The sequence below is a fragment of the Pseudorca crassidens genome, chromosome 3, assembly GCF_039906515.1.
Source record: "Pseudorca crassidens isolate mPseCra1 chromosome 3, mPseCra1.hap1, whole genome shotgun sequence".
Lineage (NCBI taxonomy): Eukaryota > Metazoa > Chordata > Mammalia > Artiodactyla > Delphinidae > Pseudorca > Pseudorca crassidens.
The window spans coordinates 161,467,153-161,487,481 of record NC_090298.1 but is presented as its reverse complement, the minus strand read 5'-3'; the positions used below and the strand labels follow the sequence as shown (position 1 = coordinate 161,487,481).

The following is a 20,329-nucleotide window of genomic DNA, read 5'->3' as shown; positions in this document are numbered from 1 at the left end:
CCACAAGTGAGGTGACCTTAGATGGGGTCAGAGGTCAAGGACACAGTACAAGTGGTGATTGGCTGGGGGAGTGGGGGGTGGTGGTGTGCCAGGGCAGGGGAACAATAGGGGATCTCTGCGAAGGCAATGTGTGATCTGGAACCTGGTGCCAGAGAGGAACTGGCCACGGGGAGGGCTGGGGAAGGATGCTCCATGCAGCGTACATGTGCAAAGGCCCTGAGGTGGGGAGGTTGGAGTGACTGGAACTGTGATTAAATGGGAGCATGGGGAAGATGCGGGTGGGAGGTGGGTAGGGCCTGGAGGACAGTTTGGTTTTACGGAGAGGGCAATGGGGAGCCACAGGCAGGTTGAGAGCAGAGCTAAGGCAGGAATTACAGGGCTGGCACCTCAGACTTCCCCAGAAATGGACTAGTAGCACCCCCCCCCCCACCACCACGAGGCAGATGAAGAAACATGATGCTCACGGGGCCCGAGGACTGCTCCCAGGTCACAGGAATGACCTAAGGTCACATGGGCGGCCAACCTAGAAGTCAAATTGGGGCAGCCTGGAGCAGGTGTGGCTGAGTCCCCAGTGAGGAAGGTCAGGGCCGGGTGACGGGGTCAGAGGTTCTCATCAGCCCCACTGAGCTGGCAGCGCCCCCCTACCCCCGATCCAGGGGTGGAGGAGGTCTGGACACCACAGGAAGGCGGGACCAGGGTGATGCTCTCCCCATAGCTATTCGCATGGGCCAATTTCCATAGAAACCAGAAGCCTTCTGAGCAAGGGCCTGAGTTGATGTCAAGGACTGAACTCAAGACATTCTTCAGCCTAGAGGAGGTGAATGACCAGTAGTGGGGTGGGGACTCCGAAAGGTGAGAGGAGCTCCTAATGTATGAGCTGGAGGTGTCAGGCATGGCGCCTGGAGCCCACCAGGGGGCCTGAGGCTGCCCTGACCCTGACTGAGCCACGCAGGATGCATGAGCTGCCAGGTGACCACAACATGACCCCAAGGGTGAATGCAGAGAAGGAGAGCTGGGGTCTGCCAGGCACCGCTGCCTGGTGACCCCTCCAAGACACGTGGGGAGGGTGGGCACTGGGGGCAGCGACAGTGATGCCCACTTTACAGATGGGGAAACTGAGGCTCAGAGAGGAAAGCCAGGCTGCCCAAGCCAACCAGTGAGCGAGGACCTCAACGTGGCCAGGCGGGAGAGTGCAGGACGGTTCTCCTAGGGTGACTCGGGTGCTAAAGCTAGACGATCGGGTGTCTCCCATGTGCCCAGCTCTGCTCAAACACCCTTCGGAGGGGGCTCTATCCCCTCCCCTGTCCCTGCTTTACGGAGGAGCAAATCAAGGCTCAGAGAGGTTAGGTCACCAGCTCAAGGCCTCAGAGCTGGGTGGGGGCTAGACACTGAGCGCTCCAGCCCCCGAAAGTCAATGCACAGTGAGGAACAGCAACCTTGGCACCCCTGGACCCCAAGTCTGACAATGACCCCAGCAGCCCACCCCTCTGAGGGTGACAGTGAATCATACATCCCAGGCTGCTCTCAAAACCCCTTCACTTTCCTCAGTGAACCCATGACCTCCCCAAACATGCACCCCTCTCCCCTGTTCTTTGAGGCCACTGGCTGTGGCTCCCATGCTGCATGGTGCTACGGAAGAGACCCTTCCATTGATCAACCAACAGTCTTTTATTACCAGGCATCACTGGCTGGCCTGGGACACCAGGAGACAAACGAGCCTTGGTCCCTGCCCTCTGTTCAGCACAGCAAGGCATCTGTGATCCATTTTACAGGTGAGAGAAGCAGTAGCAGGGATGAGAACGGACTTGTAGGAACAGAAGTGGGATCCCTGCCCTGCTATGAGATTGGCCAGTATGGTTTCCAAGTTTCAGACAGACCTCTGGCCCTAAGCAATGCTGAGGGGGCGCTTCTACTAGCAAAGGGCAGTGGGGTTGGGTGGCACAGGACAGATGAAGCCGATGCTGTCAGCCAGTGAGCGGAACAGCATGCAGGGAGGCCGGGACCCAGGGGCTGCCTTCTGCTGTGTAGGCACCTCACTAATGCTCCCTTCCCACCCCCTGGCCAATGCTTGGTACCCATCAGAAAACACCTCCTGTTAATGGGGGAGGAATCTGGAGGCAGAGTAGCAGGACATGCTTCCTGCCCTCACCCTCTCCCCAGCTGTTCCTGAGTCACACGACTCACCCAGTCACAGCTCACACTGAGCCTGGGGTCATGGTGCCAGGTTACCCTTCTGGCCAGTCCACAGCTCTTGGAGCTCGACGTGGCAGCCCAGGTCCCTCAGGGCGGCCTTGGCCACGTCCTCACAGTCGCGATGGGTGGCACGGGCCCGCGAGATGAGTGCCTCAGCCCCCAGGTCCAGAATGGGCTGTGAGAAGGTCTGGCTTCGGGCCACCAGGTTTCGGATCAGCATGCAGGCCTGTTTCTAGAAGGGAAAGCAGAAGGCGAGTGGCTGTGAGCCAGCAGGTGGGAGCCGGGGGTGGGGTCCACTCTGACCTCGGAGTCCTCATCATAAGACAACATGGCTGTAGCCAACATTCAGCAGGTGCCTACGCTATGATTCATCAGGCTAGACTCATGCCTCCACTTCATCCTCTTGGCAGCCCTGGAGGCAAGGCTAATCACCCCAGCTCCCAGGTGAGGAGACTAAAGCTCAGGGTAGCCAAGTGCTTGGCAGGTGGGGCTGGTCCCTGAGGTGTGAGACCCAAAGTCTCAGAGCAACATCCCCTGATGCTGGCAAGAGCCTGGCCGGGCGGCAGGGGAGGAGGGCAGGGAAACAGTGGGAAAAGTGGGGTTGTGTACAGGGTCCATCTGTCAATTATATTGTTATTCATTCAGTCGGCATTTGTACTCTGTGTCTCTGCCGGGGGTGGGTGCTGAGAAGCACCCCAACATGGCATCCACCACCAGTGGGAGAGCAGGTGAGAAGCAGGTGAGGTGTGAGGGCCCGCCCAGCCGGGGTGGTCAGGAGCGGACAAGGTGATGGGCCAGCCAAGGGCACAGCATCCTGGAGGAGGGAGCAAAGGTCCCCAGTGGGACCAAGCCCGGTGTGTCTCAGGACCAACATGGAGGCCCCTGTGCTGGGAGGGTATGAAAGGTAGGAGGCAGGGAGCGCCCTGGGGGCTGCTGCAGGGAGGAGTGTGGGTTTCTGGCAGGGCTGTGCATTGCCTTGTCTACACTTCACCTCTGCTGACTCCCCAGCAAGGCGTGGACAGTGGCCCCACATGCAAAAACACAAAGCAGCAGCCTAAGGTGGGGCAGGGAACCTTTCCCAAACCCCAGCAGATCCCCAGCTGCTGGTTCCCCCAACTCCTCCTCCTCCTCAGATTCCTCTAAAGAGGCTGTTAGGAAAGGAAAAGAGCAAATGCAAGAAGAGCAAAGAAGACAGCAGCGGGCAGAATTCAGCACATTTCTGGAGGGTGATTAAGTAGATGCAGGACATCAGGGGCTGAGAAGGAAGGAGACCCTGAAGTCTTGGGTCATGATGGGGATGGGACAGGGACAAAGAGGACCTGCACCCTCCCCCTCCCGCCCCCAGCAATGTGCATGCTGGCCCCTTGCCCCACCTGCCCACCAGGCTCCCGTCCCCTCCTCCTGTCCCCCACGCCTACCTGCACGCCAACCTCCTGCGGGTGTGCCTTCATGGCCTGCAGTGCAGCCAGGGCCCCGCCGCCCTCCACAATGACCCGGCTGTTCTCTGGCTTGCGCAGTGCCAGGACACACAGGGCCGCGCAGCTCTGCTCACACACCTGCGGGGTGGGTCACGGGGATGGCTGAGAGGAGGCAGACAGACCCCCACTGTCACCAGCTCCCCAGGTGAGTGCCCTGCAACCTCACCTGGACAGACCGCTGTCAGTCCACGTGTGTACTGGACCAGAAGTAACAGAAACGACAGCAGGTGCATCAACCAAGCTCTTAGGGGTGACGGTCTCACCCCAGGCCCCTTGCTCGCCCCACCCTGGCCCTCACTCACGCTGCCCCCAGCCTCTTGCTCGCTGACCTCACCCTAGGCCTGGCCCTGCTTCGGGAGATGGGAAAGACCATTATGTAGATACAGATACTGATCTGGGACTCCAGCCATGCAACCCCACCTTGTGTGTCCCCCCTGCCCTGGGGTGGGTACCTGGGGACTGGCCAGGTGCCGGGTCATGGCAGACACAATGGTCTCTGTCCCGCCAGCACGGACAATGGCATCCTTCACATCATCGTTGCCTGCGATAGCCCTCAGGGCGCTCAGCACTTGCTTCACAAGGTCCTGAAGAGAGGGCAATGCATGGGTCACATCCGGCCACACCCCTCTCCTGAGAGGCACCCAGGCATTAACTGCTTGGTTGCTGGATTGTGGGAGGGGGTCTCGAGGGAGTGTCTGGGGCTGTTTCAATGTCTGCTGTCTGAACACAGGTGGGGCCACCCCGGGGTGTGCAGCTGGCATGGAAGAGCAGGGTTATTCATCACTTGCTGTATAGAGAAGGCAGGGGAGGCTCGGGGAAGCGGACCCTGTGGTTCAGGCCACCTGCATCCAGGTGAGGCGTCTGGATGATTTCAACCCCCCCCAAAACACACACAGAGGGGCGTGTGGCTGGCTCAGGCCAGCGAGCAGAGCACGGGTGGCCTCACTGCAGCATCACACACCGGAGTTGGGGTCTGGACCAGCCCCCCCACCACTAAAGGACAGTGAGAGAGAGTGGGTGGGTTTGTTTTCCCCCTAAATTTGAGGTCCTTCTCATGGGTCATGAGAAGTGAAAACTGATCTTTGGATCTGGGCTCAGCAGACAGGGCCAGAGTGTTCTGACTCAAGCCTGGCTGGCTGATCGGGGCCTAGAGGGGCAGAGTTCACTGGGAGGCCCGGAGCATTCCCCAGGTGTCGGGAGAAATGACAGAGTGAAACTCAGGCAAGAGGACTTCACACCCTAAGACAGCTCTGGACGCCCACCTGGTGGTCATTGCAGTTGGCCAACAGGGCCACCAGGACGTTGAGGCCCCCGAGGTCGACGACCTCCTGGCAGAACTCATTGCGGACAGCCAGGCGGGACAGGGTGCTGCAGAGATCACTCAGGATGCTGGGGTTGTCGGGGAATGCTGCAGACGGAGGAGGAGGAAACGCTGGGGTGAGGAGAGAGAAAACCAGCCCACGCTCCGAGCCAGTAGTCCTGGGAGGAATCCCGAATCCCGCTCCACCAGCGAAGCCTGGCCCCTCTGCCTGGCCGGGCGGCCGCCAGTACCAGGAGGGCCCCAGGGACCACAAGGTGCGGGGGTGGGGGCGGGGTGCTGCCTGGGCCTGCAGTGCCCCCTGCTGGCTTCCAGGGAAGACACAGGACTGTGCCCCAGATAAATTCCAGACCAACTGATGATCTCGGCTAAAAAAAGAAAACCATAATAGTGCTATAATAAGACATCCGAGACTATTTTTATGATCTTGGGTAGGGAGCGACCTTTCTAACTGCAACAGGACACCTAGAAGCTGCAGAGGGACATATGGATAGAGTTGACCTGAGCAAAATTAAACACAGATGCTGAAGACAAAGCTCAGAGGCACCAGGGAGGAGAGGCATGACTGAGAATGATGGGGGGAGGAGAGTTAGGGAGTTAGCAGGGGGGCACAGAGGGCCATAATGACACAGAGCTCAGTGATGGTCATTTACAGGGCCCCCTGGCCAGGACACAGTCCCCAGTGACTCCATGAATACTAATCCAGGTGTGCCGTGGAGGCATTCTCTAGATGTGGTACAACCACGGCCAACTGACTTCAAGGAAATGACCCTTGACGGTCTGCGTGGGCCTCATCTAATCACCCAAAGACCTTAAGAGGGAAACTGAGGTCTCCCTGAAGAGGAAGAAGCTCACTGGCAGAGTACAGTGTTGGTTCCTGCCCAAGCCTCCGGCCCGCCTCACAAATTTCAGATTCAAAAGCCCCACGACCACATGAACCAATTCCCCGCAACAAATCTCTCTCTCTCTCTCTCTCTATATATATATATACACGTATATATGTATACATATATATACAAAAATACACACACACACACACCCTACTGGTTCTGTCTCTGTGGTAGCACTCTCACTGATAGGAGCTCCTGCAAATAAACAAGGAAGATGCAAAGTACCCCTTGGAAAAGCAGCCCAACTTTGCAGCTGGTTTTCACCCTCTCTGGAGGTGTGAAGGGGAGAATGAGGCAGGCCCCAGTCCCCCACAGACAGGGCCAGAGTCGCACACACAGGCCTAGTGAGACAGCCAGAGCCACAGGACAGGCTGGAAAGGGGAACTCATTCTTCTAGCACCTTCTGTGCACCAGACCCCAGTCAGGCCTTTTCCAGTGGGTGCAGTGGACAGAGGTCAGGGGCTTTGGTGCCCAAACGTCAGTGTTGTGACCTCCCTTGGCTGCCTCATCAGGGTCACCCCAGAGTCAGGCACATGGACATGCACAAGAATGGGCGGCCAAGTATGGACCAAAGTGTAAACCTCCGCCTGGGAGCGGCCACAGTGAGTGCCAGCAACACTCCCCCATCTTCGGGAAACAGCACCCTTATTTTTCCCTTTGAGGAGCCCTCTTTTCCACTCTCAGTCTGTGTTGCTGGACAGAGCCAAGCCCCCTCCCCAAATGGTTTAGGGATGAGCATGGGATGTGGTGTGGGCCAATGAGTGCTGGCTTGGAACTCTCCTGGAGCAACTAGGAGTAAGGACACTGTTATGCTAGGGCTGCCATGCAGGTGGGACCAAGCTGACAAATACAAGAGTTGCCCAGAGCCAGCCAGACCTGAAGCAGTCCTAAACCCTCACTCACTCTTGCCACACCTGCTCCTACCTTTGGCGGCCTCAATGAGCACCTTCAAGCCTCCATTCTCCTGCACGATCATCTTGGCATGGTCATGGGCACGGCCGAAGGGCACACGAATGTCATCATCAAAGGTCATGATGCGTAGGGCCCAGCAGGCCTCCCTGACCACGTCGGCGCAGCGGCTGTGCCGGGCAATGGCACCAGTCAGCAGGGGTAGCACACCGGCCTTTACCAGGCTCTGCCGGTTCTGCTCGTGCTTCAGGCAGGCGTGGCGCACACAGCGGATCCCCGAGCAGGTCACGTTGGCCGAGTCAGCATTCCGGGCCAGTGTGGCCACCAGGAGCTGCAGGCCCTGCGTGTCCAAGAGGTCGGGCTGGCCATCAGTCAGGGCTGACAGGGCATTGAGGGCCTGGAGCAGGAGACCCTGGTCACCTGCTGCGGCCAACTTCCAGGTGGCGAGGAGGATGGGGTAGGCCCCCTTCTCGGCTGCCAAGAAGCGGCAGGCCTTTTGCTGCTTGCACTGCTCGCAAAAGCGGGCGAGGTGCGCTGACACCTCCTGGGGGTGAGAGCGGGCCATGGACTCCTGCAGGTCATCCAGGGCCTAAGGGACATGGGAGAAACCTCAGTGTCAGCTCAGTCCAAAGACGGTCACAGCGACAGTGCTGCACCCCTGTGGGATTCCCTCGTGTGGGATCTGGGCCTTGGTGGAAGTTCTGTGGGGCTAGTTCCAGCTGTGTGGGGCAGCTTCCACACCTGTGCTTTTATTTATTTATTTTTTTTAATATTTATTTATTTGGCTGTGCTGGGTCTTAGTTGCGGCATGCAGGATCTTATAGTTGCAGCATGTGGGATCTTTAGTTCCGGCATGCGAACTCTTAGTTGTGGCATGTGAGATCTAGTTCCCTGACCAGGGGTTGAACCCGGGCCCCCCCGCATTGGGAGCATGGAGTCTTAGCCCCTGGACCACCAGGGAAGTTCCCACTGAGCTTGAGAGGCCATGGAGGGAGGGAGGGAGAGGGAGAGAGAAAGAGAGAGGCCCTGCCATCTCAGTGTCCCTGACAAGGAGCCACACACACGAGTACAGACATTAAACATTCTAGCTCTAGCTGCCATTGCATGAGAGGCCCCCAAGTGAGACCAGCGGAAGAAACATCCAACTGAGATCAGTCAACCCAGCAAAATCATCAAAAACAATAAAATGGCTATTGTTTTGGGTTGTTTGTTGTTTTTCGGCCATGCCACGTGGCTTGCAGAATCCTAGTTCCCCGACCAGAGATCGAACCCGGGCCCACAGAAGTGAAAGCACGGAGTCCTAACCACTGGACTGCCAGGGAATTCCCCTTGGGTTGTTCGTTATACAGTCATAACTAACTGACATACCCACCAATGGTTAGCTCTCTAAGGAAGGTAAAAGCCACCCTTACCAGTCCTGCCCATATCATATACCTCCTGTTCATCTCTCTCATTCACTCCACAAATATTTACTGAGTACCTGCCAAATGAAACCATGCTGTACACACGGTTGGTTTACCCATGTTCAACTCTAAGCCCTTGGGGAAAAAGCTTATAATGAGAGAAGACAATTTGAATAGGGCACACAAGTCTAGTGGCCACTCAATGCCATGACCTGAGGACCTGTCTCAGCTTGAGCCCAAGATGAACCCATGCCCCTGGAGCTTATGACATCATTTGCATCCAGCCCTGGTGAGGGTGGGTCTACAGATACCATCAGCCCGAAGTGCTTTGATTTGGCCTCGACTGCCATGAAAGTCAAGAATGCCTGTCAGCCAACCCTCGCTGAGCTCTGATTTGTGGACTTAACTAAACATATGTTATGATGAAACAGAATATTAAGAAATAGATTAGGGCTTCCTTAGTGGCGCAGTGGTTGAGAGTCCGCCTGCCGATGCAGGGGACACGGGTTCACGCCCCAGTCCGGGAAGATCCCACATGCTGCGGAGTGGCTGGGCCCGTGAGCCACGGCCGCTGAGCCTGCGCGTCCGGAGCCTGTGCTCCGCAACGGGAGAGGCCACAACAGTGAGAGGCCCGCATACCGCAAAAAAAAAAAAAGAAATAGGTTAATTGGCCCAACATTGTAAATCAAATCTACTTCAATAAAAACGAAAATTTTTTAAAAGGTGAAAGAAATAGGTTAAAACCTATTTGTGTGTGTGACTTGAATAGACATTTCTTCAGAGAAGATACACAAATGGCCACTAAGCACATGAAAAGATGTTCAACATCACATCATTAGGGAAATGCAAATCAAAACCACAATGAGACACCATCACGCCCATTAAGGTGGCTACTATGAAAAGAAAAACAAACAGAAAATAACAAGTGTTGGTGAGGATGTGGAGAAACTGGAACCCTGTGCACTATTGGTGGGAATATAAAATGGTGCAGCTGCTGTGGAAAGCAGTATGGTGGTTCCTCAAAAAATTAAACCAAGAGATCCAGCAATTCCACTTCTGGGTATATACCTAAAAGAATTGAAAGACAGAAAGGCAAAAGGCAGAAACAACTCCAGTGTCCATCAATGGACGAATGGATAAACAAAATGTGGTGTAGCCATACAATGGAATATTATTCAACCATACAAAGGAACACTATTCAACCACAAATACTACAACACAGATGAACGTTGAGGACATCATGCTAAGTGAAATAAGCCAGTTCCAAAAGGACAGATACTGTATGATTTCCCTTAGGTTCACATCCACGGCTGTCTCCCCCTCCTGCTTTTTTTTTGGGGTGGGGGGAGGTGGTCCATGCTGTGTGGCTTGTGGGATCATTTCTTCTCTTTGGATCTCAATTTTCCCATCCTTTAAATGAGGATGATAACCCTACCCTCACAGATGTCTTTGGATGAATAACTGAAATGGCATGAGGAAAGCACTTGGCACAGAACTGAGTCCACAGCCGGTTCTCAATGAACACTAGAACCTTCTGCTGTTTTACCAACAGTTTACCGGTTTGATGGATGACCTTAAATAAAGGACTTAACCTCTGTGAGCTGTACTTTCCTTGTTTGGGTCACTGGAGAGCAAGGGCAGGCTCTGGGCCTCCGTTTCCCCAACAGGAAGCCAGAGATGACACCACCTACCTTGCAGGCCAGTTTGAGTGCTAAGGGGATGGGCTGTAATGTGCCAGTAAAGAGTCGGTGCTCAGTAAGTGACAGCCTTACTATGATTGCACTCTCTTTTCCTGGGATTCCTGTCCAATTTTCTGAGCAAATTCAGTGGTTGGGAGGCAGAGAGAGGCTCCTCCAGGGGGCCGTCTACCCGAAGGCTCCCAATACCAAGACAAACATGAATGCTGTCTGCCCCTTATGTCTGGAGTGCTACCCACTCCCCGTCCACTCTAACAGCTCCAATCCCAGAATGTGGCACGTGGGTGGGTGGACAGATCACAGTGGTCCCTGAGAGGCCCTCTGACGTGGACTCAAGGAGCCCTGGCTGCACACTCAGGCTTGCCTGTGCTTGCTGAGTAGGCTCTGACCTTCTGAATCTGTGTCTGCCATCTGGGAACCAGGGAAAGGGTGCCCCGACAGAGTTATGAGGTGATGCAGGACCATGCGTGTAAGGCCCACGTGGGCTGCCCTCTCCTACCTGCAGGATGTCATGTGTGGGCTCCTGGGGTCCATCCGCAGAGACTTTCGGCGTCGTCTTTACAATGTTGCCCAGATCAACCCCTGAGGGGGATGGGGAAGTCAGGAAACAAGTGACAGCCATCATCCCCATGGGCCTGCTGGAGTCACACCTCATGTCCCTTTAGCTGGGACCACCTACTCTGGAGGCCTTCAGGGATCTGCCCAGCTCCCCACCCCACTCCCTCCCTGCCTGGGCAGGGTCCAGCAGCCACGCCCACACGGGGGTGTGGGGTGTGGGGGTCTTTGTACCTTGGCCCCAGCCAATGGGAGCAGAGGAGTAGTGAAGCTACACACCAGCACCACAGTGAGGGACACACTCTGTCTGGTGGGCTGAGAAGGGAGGGTAACCCATGGCCTTCTCCCTTGGGGCTCCCATTGTTCTTCACCCTGGCTGCATCCCCAGCCTCATTTGCCCCCCCAAAGGAAGCCCCCACTGTGCAGAACCTGTCTAGGTGCCCCACCAGCCCCTGTCCAGTGTCTATACACTACTCTGTGCCCGGGACACCAGCTTCTGACGTCGAACGCTGGATCCCCAGTCTCCCTTGCCCTCTGGCGTCTGACTGGGTTTGGCCAATGGGAAGCCGGACTCAAGATCAGGGGCAGGAGGAGTGGGAGGGCAGGGTGTTCATCCCCAGCTTCCTGCCTCTGCCTCTATCAGACGACTCTCATCCCTTGCCTTGGCCTGTCATGGGAAGGGGGAGGTCCCTGCTGTGGCTAGCAGGGTCTAACCCTGCCCACATTATTGCAAAGAGCTCCCTCTTAACCACTCTCTTCCACGGCCTGGCTGGAGCATGTCACCTGTTTCCAGAGGCTGGTGACCAACACCCCTTCTGCCTCCATGAACTCAAGCTGGGGTGCAGGTGGGGCAGGGAGACAGGTGGCCCTTTTTCTCGGGAGGTGGTCAAGAAAAGTCTCTTCAAGGAAGCGACAGTTAAAATGAGACCCACCTTGAAGGACCCAGCCCTGCAGATGTCAGGGTAAGGTCCAGGCAAGTAGAGGGTGGGCTCCAGCGAGGTGGGAGAGGGTGGCCAGCATGCCTGGGGCAGAGTGTAGACAGAAGACAGTGCCCAGGGCTGTCATTGCCAGGAGGCATGTGGTCATGGCAGGATACCACTCTTTTCACATTAAGAGCCATGGACTGGAGGCGACTCTTGGGCAAACAGCCAGACCAGCGCTGAGACCGAGCCACACCACCCTACCTTGTGATTCAAACTGCTCCACGGCCTCTTTCACTGCCTCCTCTGGCCCCAGCTCAAACTCCTCGATGTTCTCGCGAACGGCTGCATCAAAGGTCTCCTGGGTGATGTGCTTGGAGGCCATCTTCATCTCCTCTGTGTGGGGTCAAGGGCACCCAGTAGTTGCTCCCAAGCTGAGAAGGTGAGACGTAAGCATCATCAAGGGTCAGAGGGCAAATGAGAACCTGGCTACCACTTAGGGAGCATCTACCAAGAGGCCAGAGCCTATAACCACCCTGGAAAAATTCTTACAACCTGAGTCACAGGAAAGGGTGATCTCCCAACATCCACAGAATATCTAAAAGTACAGACAAGGGCAGGTAGTTCAGTATATTTTATCTAAAAAATGGGAAATGTTAACATAATGTATGTCCTTATAGTAAAAAGTAGTAACAGTAAAATAAATATAAAATATCTTAATAATATTATATTGTATGTTGTATGATTATAATATACTATAATATTACAATATAAACAATATTATTCACATATTACTCTATTATATAGTTATGTACTTCAAATGTACTTATCTAATGAAATATGTTATGATAGCATACCATTGCACTAATAAAATATAAAATAAAAAATGATATTAAATACTTATTTAATTAAATAATAACAATAAGGGCAGTCCACCTGCTGATGCAGGGGACACGGGTTTGTGCCCCGGTCCGGGAGGATCCCACACGCCGCGGAGCGGCTGGGCCTGTGAGCCATGGCGGCTGAGCCTGCGCGTCCGGAGCCTGTGCTCCGCAACGGGAGAGGCCACAGCGGTGAGAGGCCCGCATACCGCAAAAAAAAAAAAAAAAAAAAAATAACAATAAGTAATGTTTATTACTGTTACTATAAATATTTATTATTACTAAATAATAATAAATAAAAAGAAAAGTAAATCAAAAGCTAATAGAAATAGTTACCTGTAAGGGGAGGTAAAGAAAAGGATGGTGAGAGCAGGAATAGAAGCTGCATTATTCTCTCTTAACATACCTTGTTTTACAGGTTTGAATTTGGAACTCAACTAAATGCTTTATGTGATTAGGAAAAGAAATACGCCAAAATAACCAAAATAAAAATAAAAGCAATCCCTAAAAATCAAGAGCAAAATGAAAGTCATGAACCTAACAGTATTTCTACGTGGATCAGATCATTTCATGCAATTTTTTTTTTTTTTTTTTTGCGGTACGCGGGCCTCTCACTGCTGTGGCCTCTCCCATTGCGGAGCACAGGCTCCGGACGTGCAGACTCAGAGGCCATGGCTCACGGGCCCAGCCGCTCCGCGGCATGTGGGATCTTCCCGGACTGGGGCACGAACCCATGTCCCCTGCATTGGCAGGCGGACCCTCAACCACTGCGCCACCAGGGAAGCCCATTTCATGCAATTTTAAAACACAGTGATATGACTGTATATTCTTACTGGGATCTACCCTAAGGATAAAACTGCAAAAGAAAATCTTCAACAGTTTTCAGTAATCATATTATTGGAAACCACATTAGAAATATTATTCAGAAACAGTTATAGATGTAGCAAATAAGTAATAATGTTTATATCATTAGGAATGAGCATAAAAGAAAAAAGATTCTAACATAAAATCAAAGAAGTAAAAACTGAGAACTCCTAAATTTTAACTGGAAATATGATATGAACTCATGATGCATTTACTCTTGAGCAAATAACCAATTTTCTATTAATATGAACTGAAAATGCCTGGAGGAAATGACACCACAGCAGCAATGAGCAGCACCCTGAATACCAACTGTGGTCTCTAAACACCATTTCCCACCAAAGAAGCCAGGGCTCTTGGAGTAAGAGTTGATTCCAGGTCTGGGCAGGAAATGGGCCAGAGAAGCCAGGAGCATCAAGTGAGACCAGAAAGCAAAGAAGCTTCTGAAGACCACTGTGGTCATACCGCGTGGTATGGCCAAAAATTAAAAAAATGAGAAATACATCACTTTTCAAACTTATAGTAAAGTTGCAAGAATAGTACAAGGAGCACTGTATAAGCGGAAGGATCTCCTAGCTTCACCAATTGTTAACATTTTGCCGTGTTAACCTATGTGAGTGAGTGTGTGCCTACGAGTGTGTGACACGTACATCATTTGAGAATGCGTTCCAGTCATGGGACCCCTTCCTCCTACAGATGTCAACATGAAAAGGACACTCTTATACATTCACACAAAACTGAAATTTAACACAAGAAATTTAACACTGATACAATGCTATTTTCTAACATATAGCACACGATGGACTTTCTTGATTGTTGTAATATCGTCTTTTAAAACAGTTTTGTTTTTTTCTGGTCCCGAGTCCATTCCAGAATCATGCACCGTAGAAAGCACAGAAAGTGCATTAGGGGGACAAAGGCACATGGGGGCACTAGGATCGTGGCATGGGAATGTGCAAATTTGGGCTGTGAGGGAAACAAGCCACCCATGCCCTCACTTCTCTTTGTGGAGGCAGCATAGAATGTGACTATTCTATCTGTGTTTGTGCATATGCTTGGGCTGGGGGTCATGGGGAGGACAGGCTCCAGGGCCAACCAGGGGGGCTCAAATCCCCAGCCTTACACTTAACCTCACTGTTGGTCAATTCTCACGCGTGACACAGGGACAAACACAGAATCTACCTAGAGGGCTGCAGTGAAAATTCAACCCATCAATCTCTACAAAGCACTTAGAACAGGATTTGGCACAGAGCTCAATAAACATCACCTAGTTGTTCTTTTCCTTTGTTGCTTAAGAGGTAATTCAGCCAGTTTACTGGGGGGTGGCAGACATAAGGCATCAAACACCTCACCTCACTCCCTTGCAGATATCCCCCTCTTTGCTCTCCAGAACAGGGAGCCTGTTTAGGGATTGCTAAGGATTTCCAAATCAAAGGTGGAGGAAAAGAATAAGGATTTTCTGTTTCAAGATAAAGAATTTCTCACTGGGGAGCCCAGGCTGGTGGTGGTGGGGTGCTCCTGGCCAGCTCTGAGGGGCTGGATGCTGCTGGAGGGACTCTGCTTTCTGGCTCTGCCACCAGACGTTGCTTCTGCTACTCTGGCCACGCTTCAGACCCAAGTGGGCCATTGATGAGTGGCCACTCGGTCATAGAAGCACAGTCCTAAAGGGGAATGTCATTGTGCCTACTTTAAGGATGAGGAATCTGAAGGCCAGGATCCTATCCTGTCTCATTAACACTTCACCTCCACCTACGTCCTCTGCGGAGCTTCCACCAGCCCTTCCAGGCCGCCTCCTCACGGGAGCCTTCCCTAGCTACTCAGACAGAGTCTGTGTACTCTCAGTACCCCCACACCCTCCCCACCCCAAGAATCTCCCTCTGCTCAGCCCTGAGATCCCTGAGCTGGGGAGGTCAGTGTCTGGCTCTGGAACCACCACTTAGGACAGTCCTTCAGGGTCCCCTGGATCCAGCACAGACCTGTGGAGGGCAGGGACAGGGATGAAAGTACAGCTCATGAGAAAGATGGTGTTTGGGAATGGTCATCTGGGAGCCACCTGGCGAACAGGCCAGGCCAGGAGAGGAAACAGCATTACCGACCCCCACGCTGCGTCCAAGGCATGCTGAGGGGAAGGGAATTATCAAGGCTCTCAACTGACAGCCTGCTTCCCTCTCTAAGCCATGGTTCTGCTTATCAAGAAAACGGTGCCCTGACAAACTGGGGACCCTGAATGATTCATCTTTCTCCACCTGCCACACCCACCCTGGTTCAGGTGGCCTCACCTGTTTCCTCCCTGCCATACCCTGTGCCTCTGTGCTCTACAAGGCAGCCAGAGGGAGACTTGAAAGCACAGAGACCGCCTCATTCACCTATTCAAAATCCTGCAGTGGCTTCCCAACCCTCTCAGAACAAAACCCAGTTCCCTTACCAACACTTTCCCTACCTACACCTTCTCACCTGGGCTTCCCCGCTTCTTTCTCATTCTTCCCAGCTACCCAAGGGACATCCTTCATAACCACTTTGTTTAAAGCAGCCCCGCTCTCCTACCGCATCGCTTTTAGTATTTTAATACTATCTCAACATGGAACAAAATGATTCATCTATTTATTTGCTTTTACTGTCTAGTCTCCTCCCCAATGATATTTAACCTGCATGAGAGCTGGCGCCCGTTTTGTTAAACACCTTCCCCCCCAATGCCTAGGATGGGGCCGGACATGCAGCAGGCAGTCAGTACATACATAAGTGTTGAAAGAATGAATAAATGAAAAAAAGCGAAGAGCAGGGAAGTGGGTGATTTTGTCCCTGGGCGGCTTCCGTAACGATCTTTCATCACCCAAAACCAAGTCCCAGAAAGGCGCGCCACAATCACTAGTCCGACCCCGCGGCGTCCACTCCCTGCCTCGCGCACGAGGGGGCTCGGCGGCCACCGCTCCTCACCCGGTCTCCGCGGCCACGTGGGGAAACGGTGAGGTTCGCGGCTGTCACCGGCTGCGGCGCCTCTGGTCCCTTTCGGCCGCCGTACGTGCGCAGGCGCTTTGGCGCCGCCTCGCCTCGGCCTCCCTCAGCCCTGTGAACTGCTCCCGGGGTGACCAAGGGTGACCGTGAGTGCAGGTAAAGCCGAGGGAGCCAACAGGTGTGCGGCGGCGGCGTCTTTGTCTCCTTTTTCGGGCGGTTCCCGTTGCCGCCACTCCAGGCAGCGAAATTTTTTACCTCAGGAGTGTCCGCCCTGAAGACGGGGCAGTGCGCCTGCGCAAAAGGGTTTGGCGGCGGCTGCCTGCGCCTGTGCATCAAGGCTCGGCGGCGGCCTGCGCCTGCGCGGCGCGGCGCTGCGGAGACCGTTGGCTCATTTGCATGTCCCCGCCTCGCGCGGTGGCGGCGGCGGGTGAGGAACCTGAGGCGGCGGTGGGGGCGGCTCCGCACGCGGTGGGCTCTGGGTGAGGTCCGGGCCAGGGCGTTGTCGACGGATGGGCCCCGGGGTGAGGGCTTTGGGCTGGACCCCGGGAATCCCGGGTCTCCACGATGGCGCAGCGGGCTCAGCCCTTGGCTGCGCGGCGGCCGCGTCGCGTCCGGGTCGGCCTGGGGGGCTGTCTGCGGCCTGCCGGGCCCGACGCCCCCTTTTCTTAGTCCTCGGAGGCCGGTAGGAGGCAGGCCGCGCCCGAAGGGGTTCATTCGTTCGGTCGTTCATTCATTCAACCTGAGCCGGGAGCGACCCCTCTGGTGGGGCGATAACGGCGGCGGGGCGCTGAATCCGGCTCTTTGCCATTTTTAACTGGTTCCGTCCCCACAGCGACCCCCATCATGAGCTGCCCATTCCATAGATGGGGAAGCGGAGGCACGGAAAGGTTAGGTCACTTGAATTGATCTCGGGCCACCTGGCCAGGAGACCCTGCCCTTCGGTAGTAGAGAACAAGGGAGCCCCGGGAAAAGGGCTGAAGGATAGTAAAAGGGGGTGATGGTTATAAGAAATGACTATAAGGCAGGGGAAGACTTGGGTTTTGAGGCTGGAGGTTTCAAGATGGAAGGGAAACCTTGGTGGGTAAGGACACTGCCACTGGATTGCTCAGTGTTGCTTCTCAGTCTTTTTCTACTCAGTCTTCAGGGCTTTGTCCCCACTTCCAGTGCCCTGTTTTTGCCAGGTTTCAGTCTGGGCTGGCTGACCTTGGATGGGTCACTTAGCCTGAATCTCCCTTTTGCATTTTTGTGTAATTTCATTCATAATAGGACCCACTTCTTTATTGGGTTCTTGCAAGAAGTAAACGGCATTGTGGGAGTCCCTCCCCTGCAACAGGACCTGGCACAGAATAAGTAAGCTCTGTCAGTAGGTCATCATCACTGGTCAGGGATTTCTCCACTCACTCGTTGAGACACCTCTCTCAGAGGGGAAGTTAGCACTCAGAGCCTCTTCACCATGTCTGTGAAAATAGGAAAATGGAAATGGGAAAGATCACATCTTTCCTAACCACCATTTGCAAGGGTTATGCTCCTACTGCCCTACATTGTTGTGTTTAGTTATGTGTGTTGCTTCATGTAGTCCTTCAGCAACCCCGGAGATAAGACTGCTTTTATAGAGCTTCTTTTAAGGGACTCTGGGAAAATGGGCTCAGAGATGCAAAATAAATTATCCAAGATCAACATGCTTGTCTTACTCCTTCTCAGCCAATACACACCTGTGAGGTTCATGAGGGCAGAGCCCCCCTTAAAATAATCTGGCCTCCCCCTGAAGTACCATGCCAGATTATGGATTACTGCCTCGTTACTTTGAGGATTAGGTGAAACAGATCAGACTCTGTGAGAATTAGTTGTCATTCTTAGTGTCTTTCGTTTCCCACTTCTCCCTACAGGTCAGAGAAACATGGCAGCAAGGAGAATTGCCCAGGAGACTTTTGATGCTGTATTGCAGGAAAAGGCTAACCGATATCATATGGACCCCAGTGGTGAGGCTGTAGGCGAAGCTCTTCAGTTTAAAGCTCAAGGTAAATTAAAGTGCCTGTTTTTTTGAGGGGGATGGAGCGTGTGTTTAGGGTTGGGACCAGACCCCAATCTGCAACTCCTCAGATCCTACCTTCTTATTTGTTAAGGGGAGAGAAAATTTTCTCTTGGTCCACCTGTCATGTCACATCATTATGTAGAAGGAGGTATTGTCATTATCTCGAGGTTCTTCTCCCCGGGCACCTTCCGCCACCTAAAGACGAGTTCTTAAATAAACCTCCTGGCTCCATCCCCACCATTGCTACCCAGGTTTGAGCTCTTATCAGTTCTCACCTGGATTATTGCAATAATCTCCTCCTGAAAGGTCTTTCAGCTTCTGGCTTCATTTCCTCAAATCTGCTTTCCCCACAGATCTCTTTTTTTTTTTTTAATTTATTTATTTATTTATTTATTTTTGGCTGTGTTGGGTCTTCGTTTCTGTGCGAGGGCTTTCTCTAGTTGCGGCAAGCGGGGCCCACTCTTCATCGCGGTGCGCGGGCCTCTCACTGTTGCGGCCTCTCTTGTTGTGGAGCACAGGCTCCAGATGCGCAGGCTCAGTAGTTATGGCTCATGGGCCCAGTTGCTCTGTGGCATGTGGGATCTTCCCAGACCAGGTCTCGAACCCGTGTCCCTTGCTTTGGTAGGCAGAATCTCAACCACTGCGCCACCAGGGAAGTCCCCCCACAGATCTCTTAATGCCAACCTTGCTGGGCCAAGTCCCTGCTTGGACCCTTGGGGCTCCCCATTTTGGGTTTATATCCTCAGACAAGTGCAGGAGCAGCCGGGTAACTGGTATGTGCAAGACAGGAAGGTCTGGGGGGCCTGTGGAGCTGCTGAACGTAGGCCCTGCCTGAAAACATTCCTTTTGCAAAGTTTTGAAACATAATGCCAGCAGAATTAAAAATGGTGCCCATGGTGCTTCTCTGGTGACACAGTGGTTGAGAGTCCGCCTGCCGATGCAGGGGACACAGTTTCATGCCCCGGTCCGGGAAGATCACACATGCCGCGGAGCGGCTAGGCCCGTGAGCCATGGCCGCTGAGCCTGTGCGTCCGGAGCCTGTGCTCCTCAACGGAAGAGGCCACAGCAGTGAGAGGCCCGCGTACCGCAAAAAAAAAAAATGGTGCCCACACAGATTGCGGACAACTTGGAAGTCCTTCACAGCACACAAGGCTCCTAGCCCTCATCCCCTGCTTTGGGCCTGTTGTTTCAGTTATACTGTGTGCCTCTCTGTGTTTTGAATCCCTCATCCCAGCTCTGCATGGTTAATTCCCTCAGGCACTAAGACTCAGCTCACAGGTACCTTCCCCCAGGAGGCTCTAGTAGGCCTGGAGATTGATTTTGCACTGTGTACTTGCTCCTCTGCCATGGGCTGGCCTCCTCCAGGCCTCCTTCGGGCCTGTGCCGTTTGCTGCTGCACCAGCCCTAGAGCCAGCTGAGGTGTAGAGGAGGCTTTCTCAGTGTTGGCTGGATGAGCCTGAGTGCTTGGGGTAGGGATAACTGTTATTATGTGCTTTGGACCTGGAGAAACTGAGGCTTAGAGGCTGTCTCCAGATTCTGAGTTTTCAAAAATGAGTAGCAGACAAAACCATTCCTATTACAAAAGATGGGAAGAATTAAGTAGTTAAGAATAAGATGTAAAAAGCCTCTTTGCTGTTTCCTTATCCTTCAGAAGTAACCATATCTGTGGTGTTTTGTGCATCCTTTAATTCTTTTAGCCATATGTGAATCCTGAATACTTAATGTGTTTTTATATATATATATGTATACGGGGGTATATGTACGTGCATATATATGTGTATGTACATAAACCTGTGTGTATATATATGGGTATTTGAATCTTGGTTTATCTTTATCTAGAGACTCGAACACTAATACATATCTTAAGTTACCTCAGGAAGGGTTGGGGGCAGGGGAGACTGTGAACCCAGTAGGGTGCTAGATGGTTCTCGAACCATTTCTTTGTCACAGAGCTGTATGGTCCATCGGTCAGCCTTTCTCTGTGCGTGTGCTCTACTCTGCACTTTTCCAGTGCCTTGTAAACCAAGTCATTGGAAGATCCTGTTGTGTAGAATGCAACCACTGCTCTACCTCTAGTGCTACCACCCTCACCAGGCCATCAGTAACCATACTGTCTGGATTATCTTGGTGGACTCCTTGCTGGAACATCCACATCCACTCTTGTCCCTTGTGGTCTGTTCCCCACAGAGCAGCCAGTGAGGTCGTCCCTCTGCTCCAACCCTCCCTCACCCTCCACCCCC

At 53.2% G+C, this 20,329-nt stretch overlaps 2 protein-coding genes across 15 annotated transcripts in view; one reads left to right on the top strand and one right to left on the bottom strand.

The window, feature by feature from the left end:
- Positions 1–1,649: 1,649 nt before the first annotated feature.
- ARMC6 (armadillo repeat containing 6) lies at positions 1,650–16,178 on the bottom strand. Of its 6 annotated transcripts, XM_067733335.1 has the most exons (9): positions 16,040–16,177; positions 11,919–11,961; positions 11,628–11,797; positions 10,388–10,470; positions 6,804–7,377; positions 4,934–5,079; positions 4,124–4,255; positions 3,612–3,749; positions 1,650–2,425 (listed from the first exon to the last, which is right to left on the bottom strand). In XM_067733335.1, the coding sequence occupies exons 3-9, from the start codon at positions 11,752–11,754 to the stop codon at positions 2,213–2,215; spliced, it is 1,413 nt and encodes a 470-aa protein (XP_067589436.1). In that variant the 5' UTR covers positions 11,755–11,797; positions 11,919–11,961; positions 16,040–16,177; the 3' UTR covers positions 1,650–2,212. The 6 variants fall into 6 exon arrangements, with proteins under 6 accessions (XP_067589436.1, XP_067589435.1, XP_067589440.1 ...); XM_067733334.1 differs by lacking the exon at positions 11,919–11,961 and having other exon boundaries at positions 16,040–16,178; XM_067733339.1 differs by lacking the exon at positions 11,919–11,961 and having other exon boundaries at positions 6,804–7,185; positions 16,040–16,178.
- Positions 15,962–20,329, top strand: part of SUGP2 (SURP and G-patch domain containing 2) — a 31,465-nt gene continuing 27,097 nt past the window's right edge. For 3 of the 9 annotated variants that reach the window (XR_010942406.1, XM_067733325.1, XM_067733326.1), the window contains exons 1-2: positions 16,308–16,484; positions 17,944–18,075. Coding sequence is in view for 8 of the 9 variants with exons in the window: in XM_067733325.1 (XP_067589426.1) it covers positions 16,454–16,484; positions 17,944–18,075 (163 nt within the window). In the remaining variant the exon portion in view is untranslated. The other 6 variants (XM_067733332.1, XM_067733330.1, XM_067733327.1 and 3 more) reach the window with 6 other exon arrangements.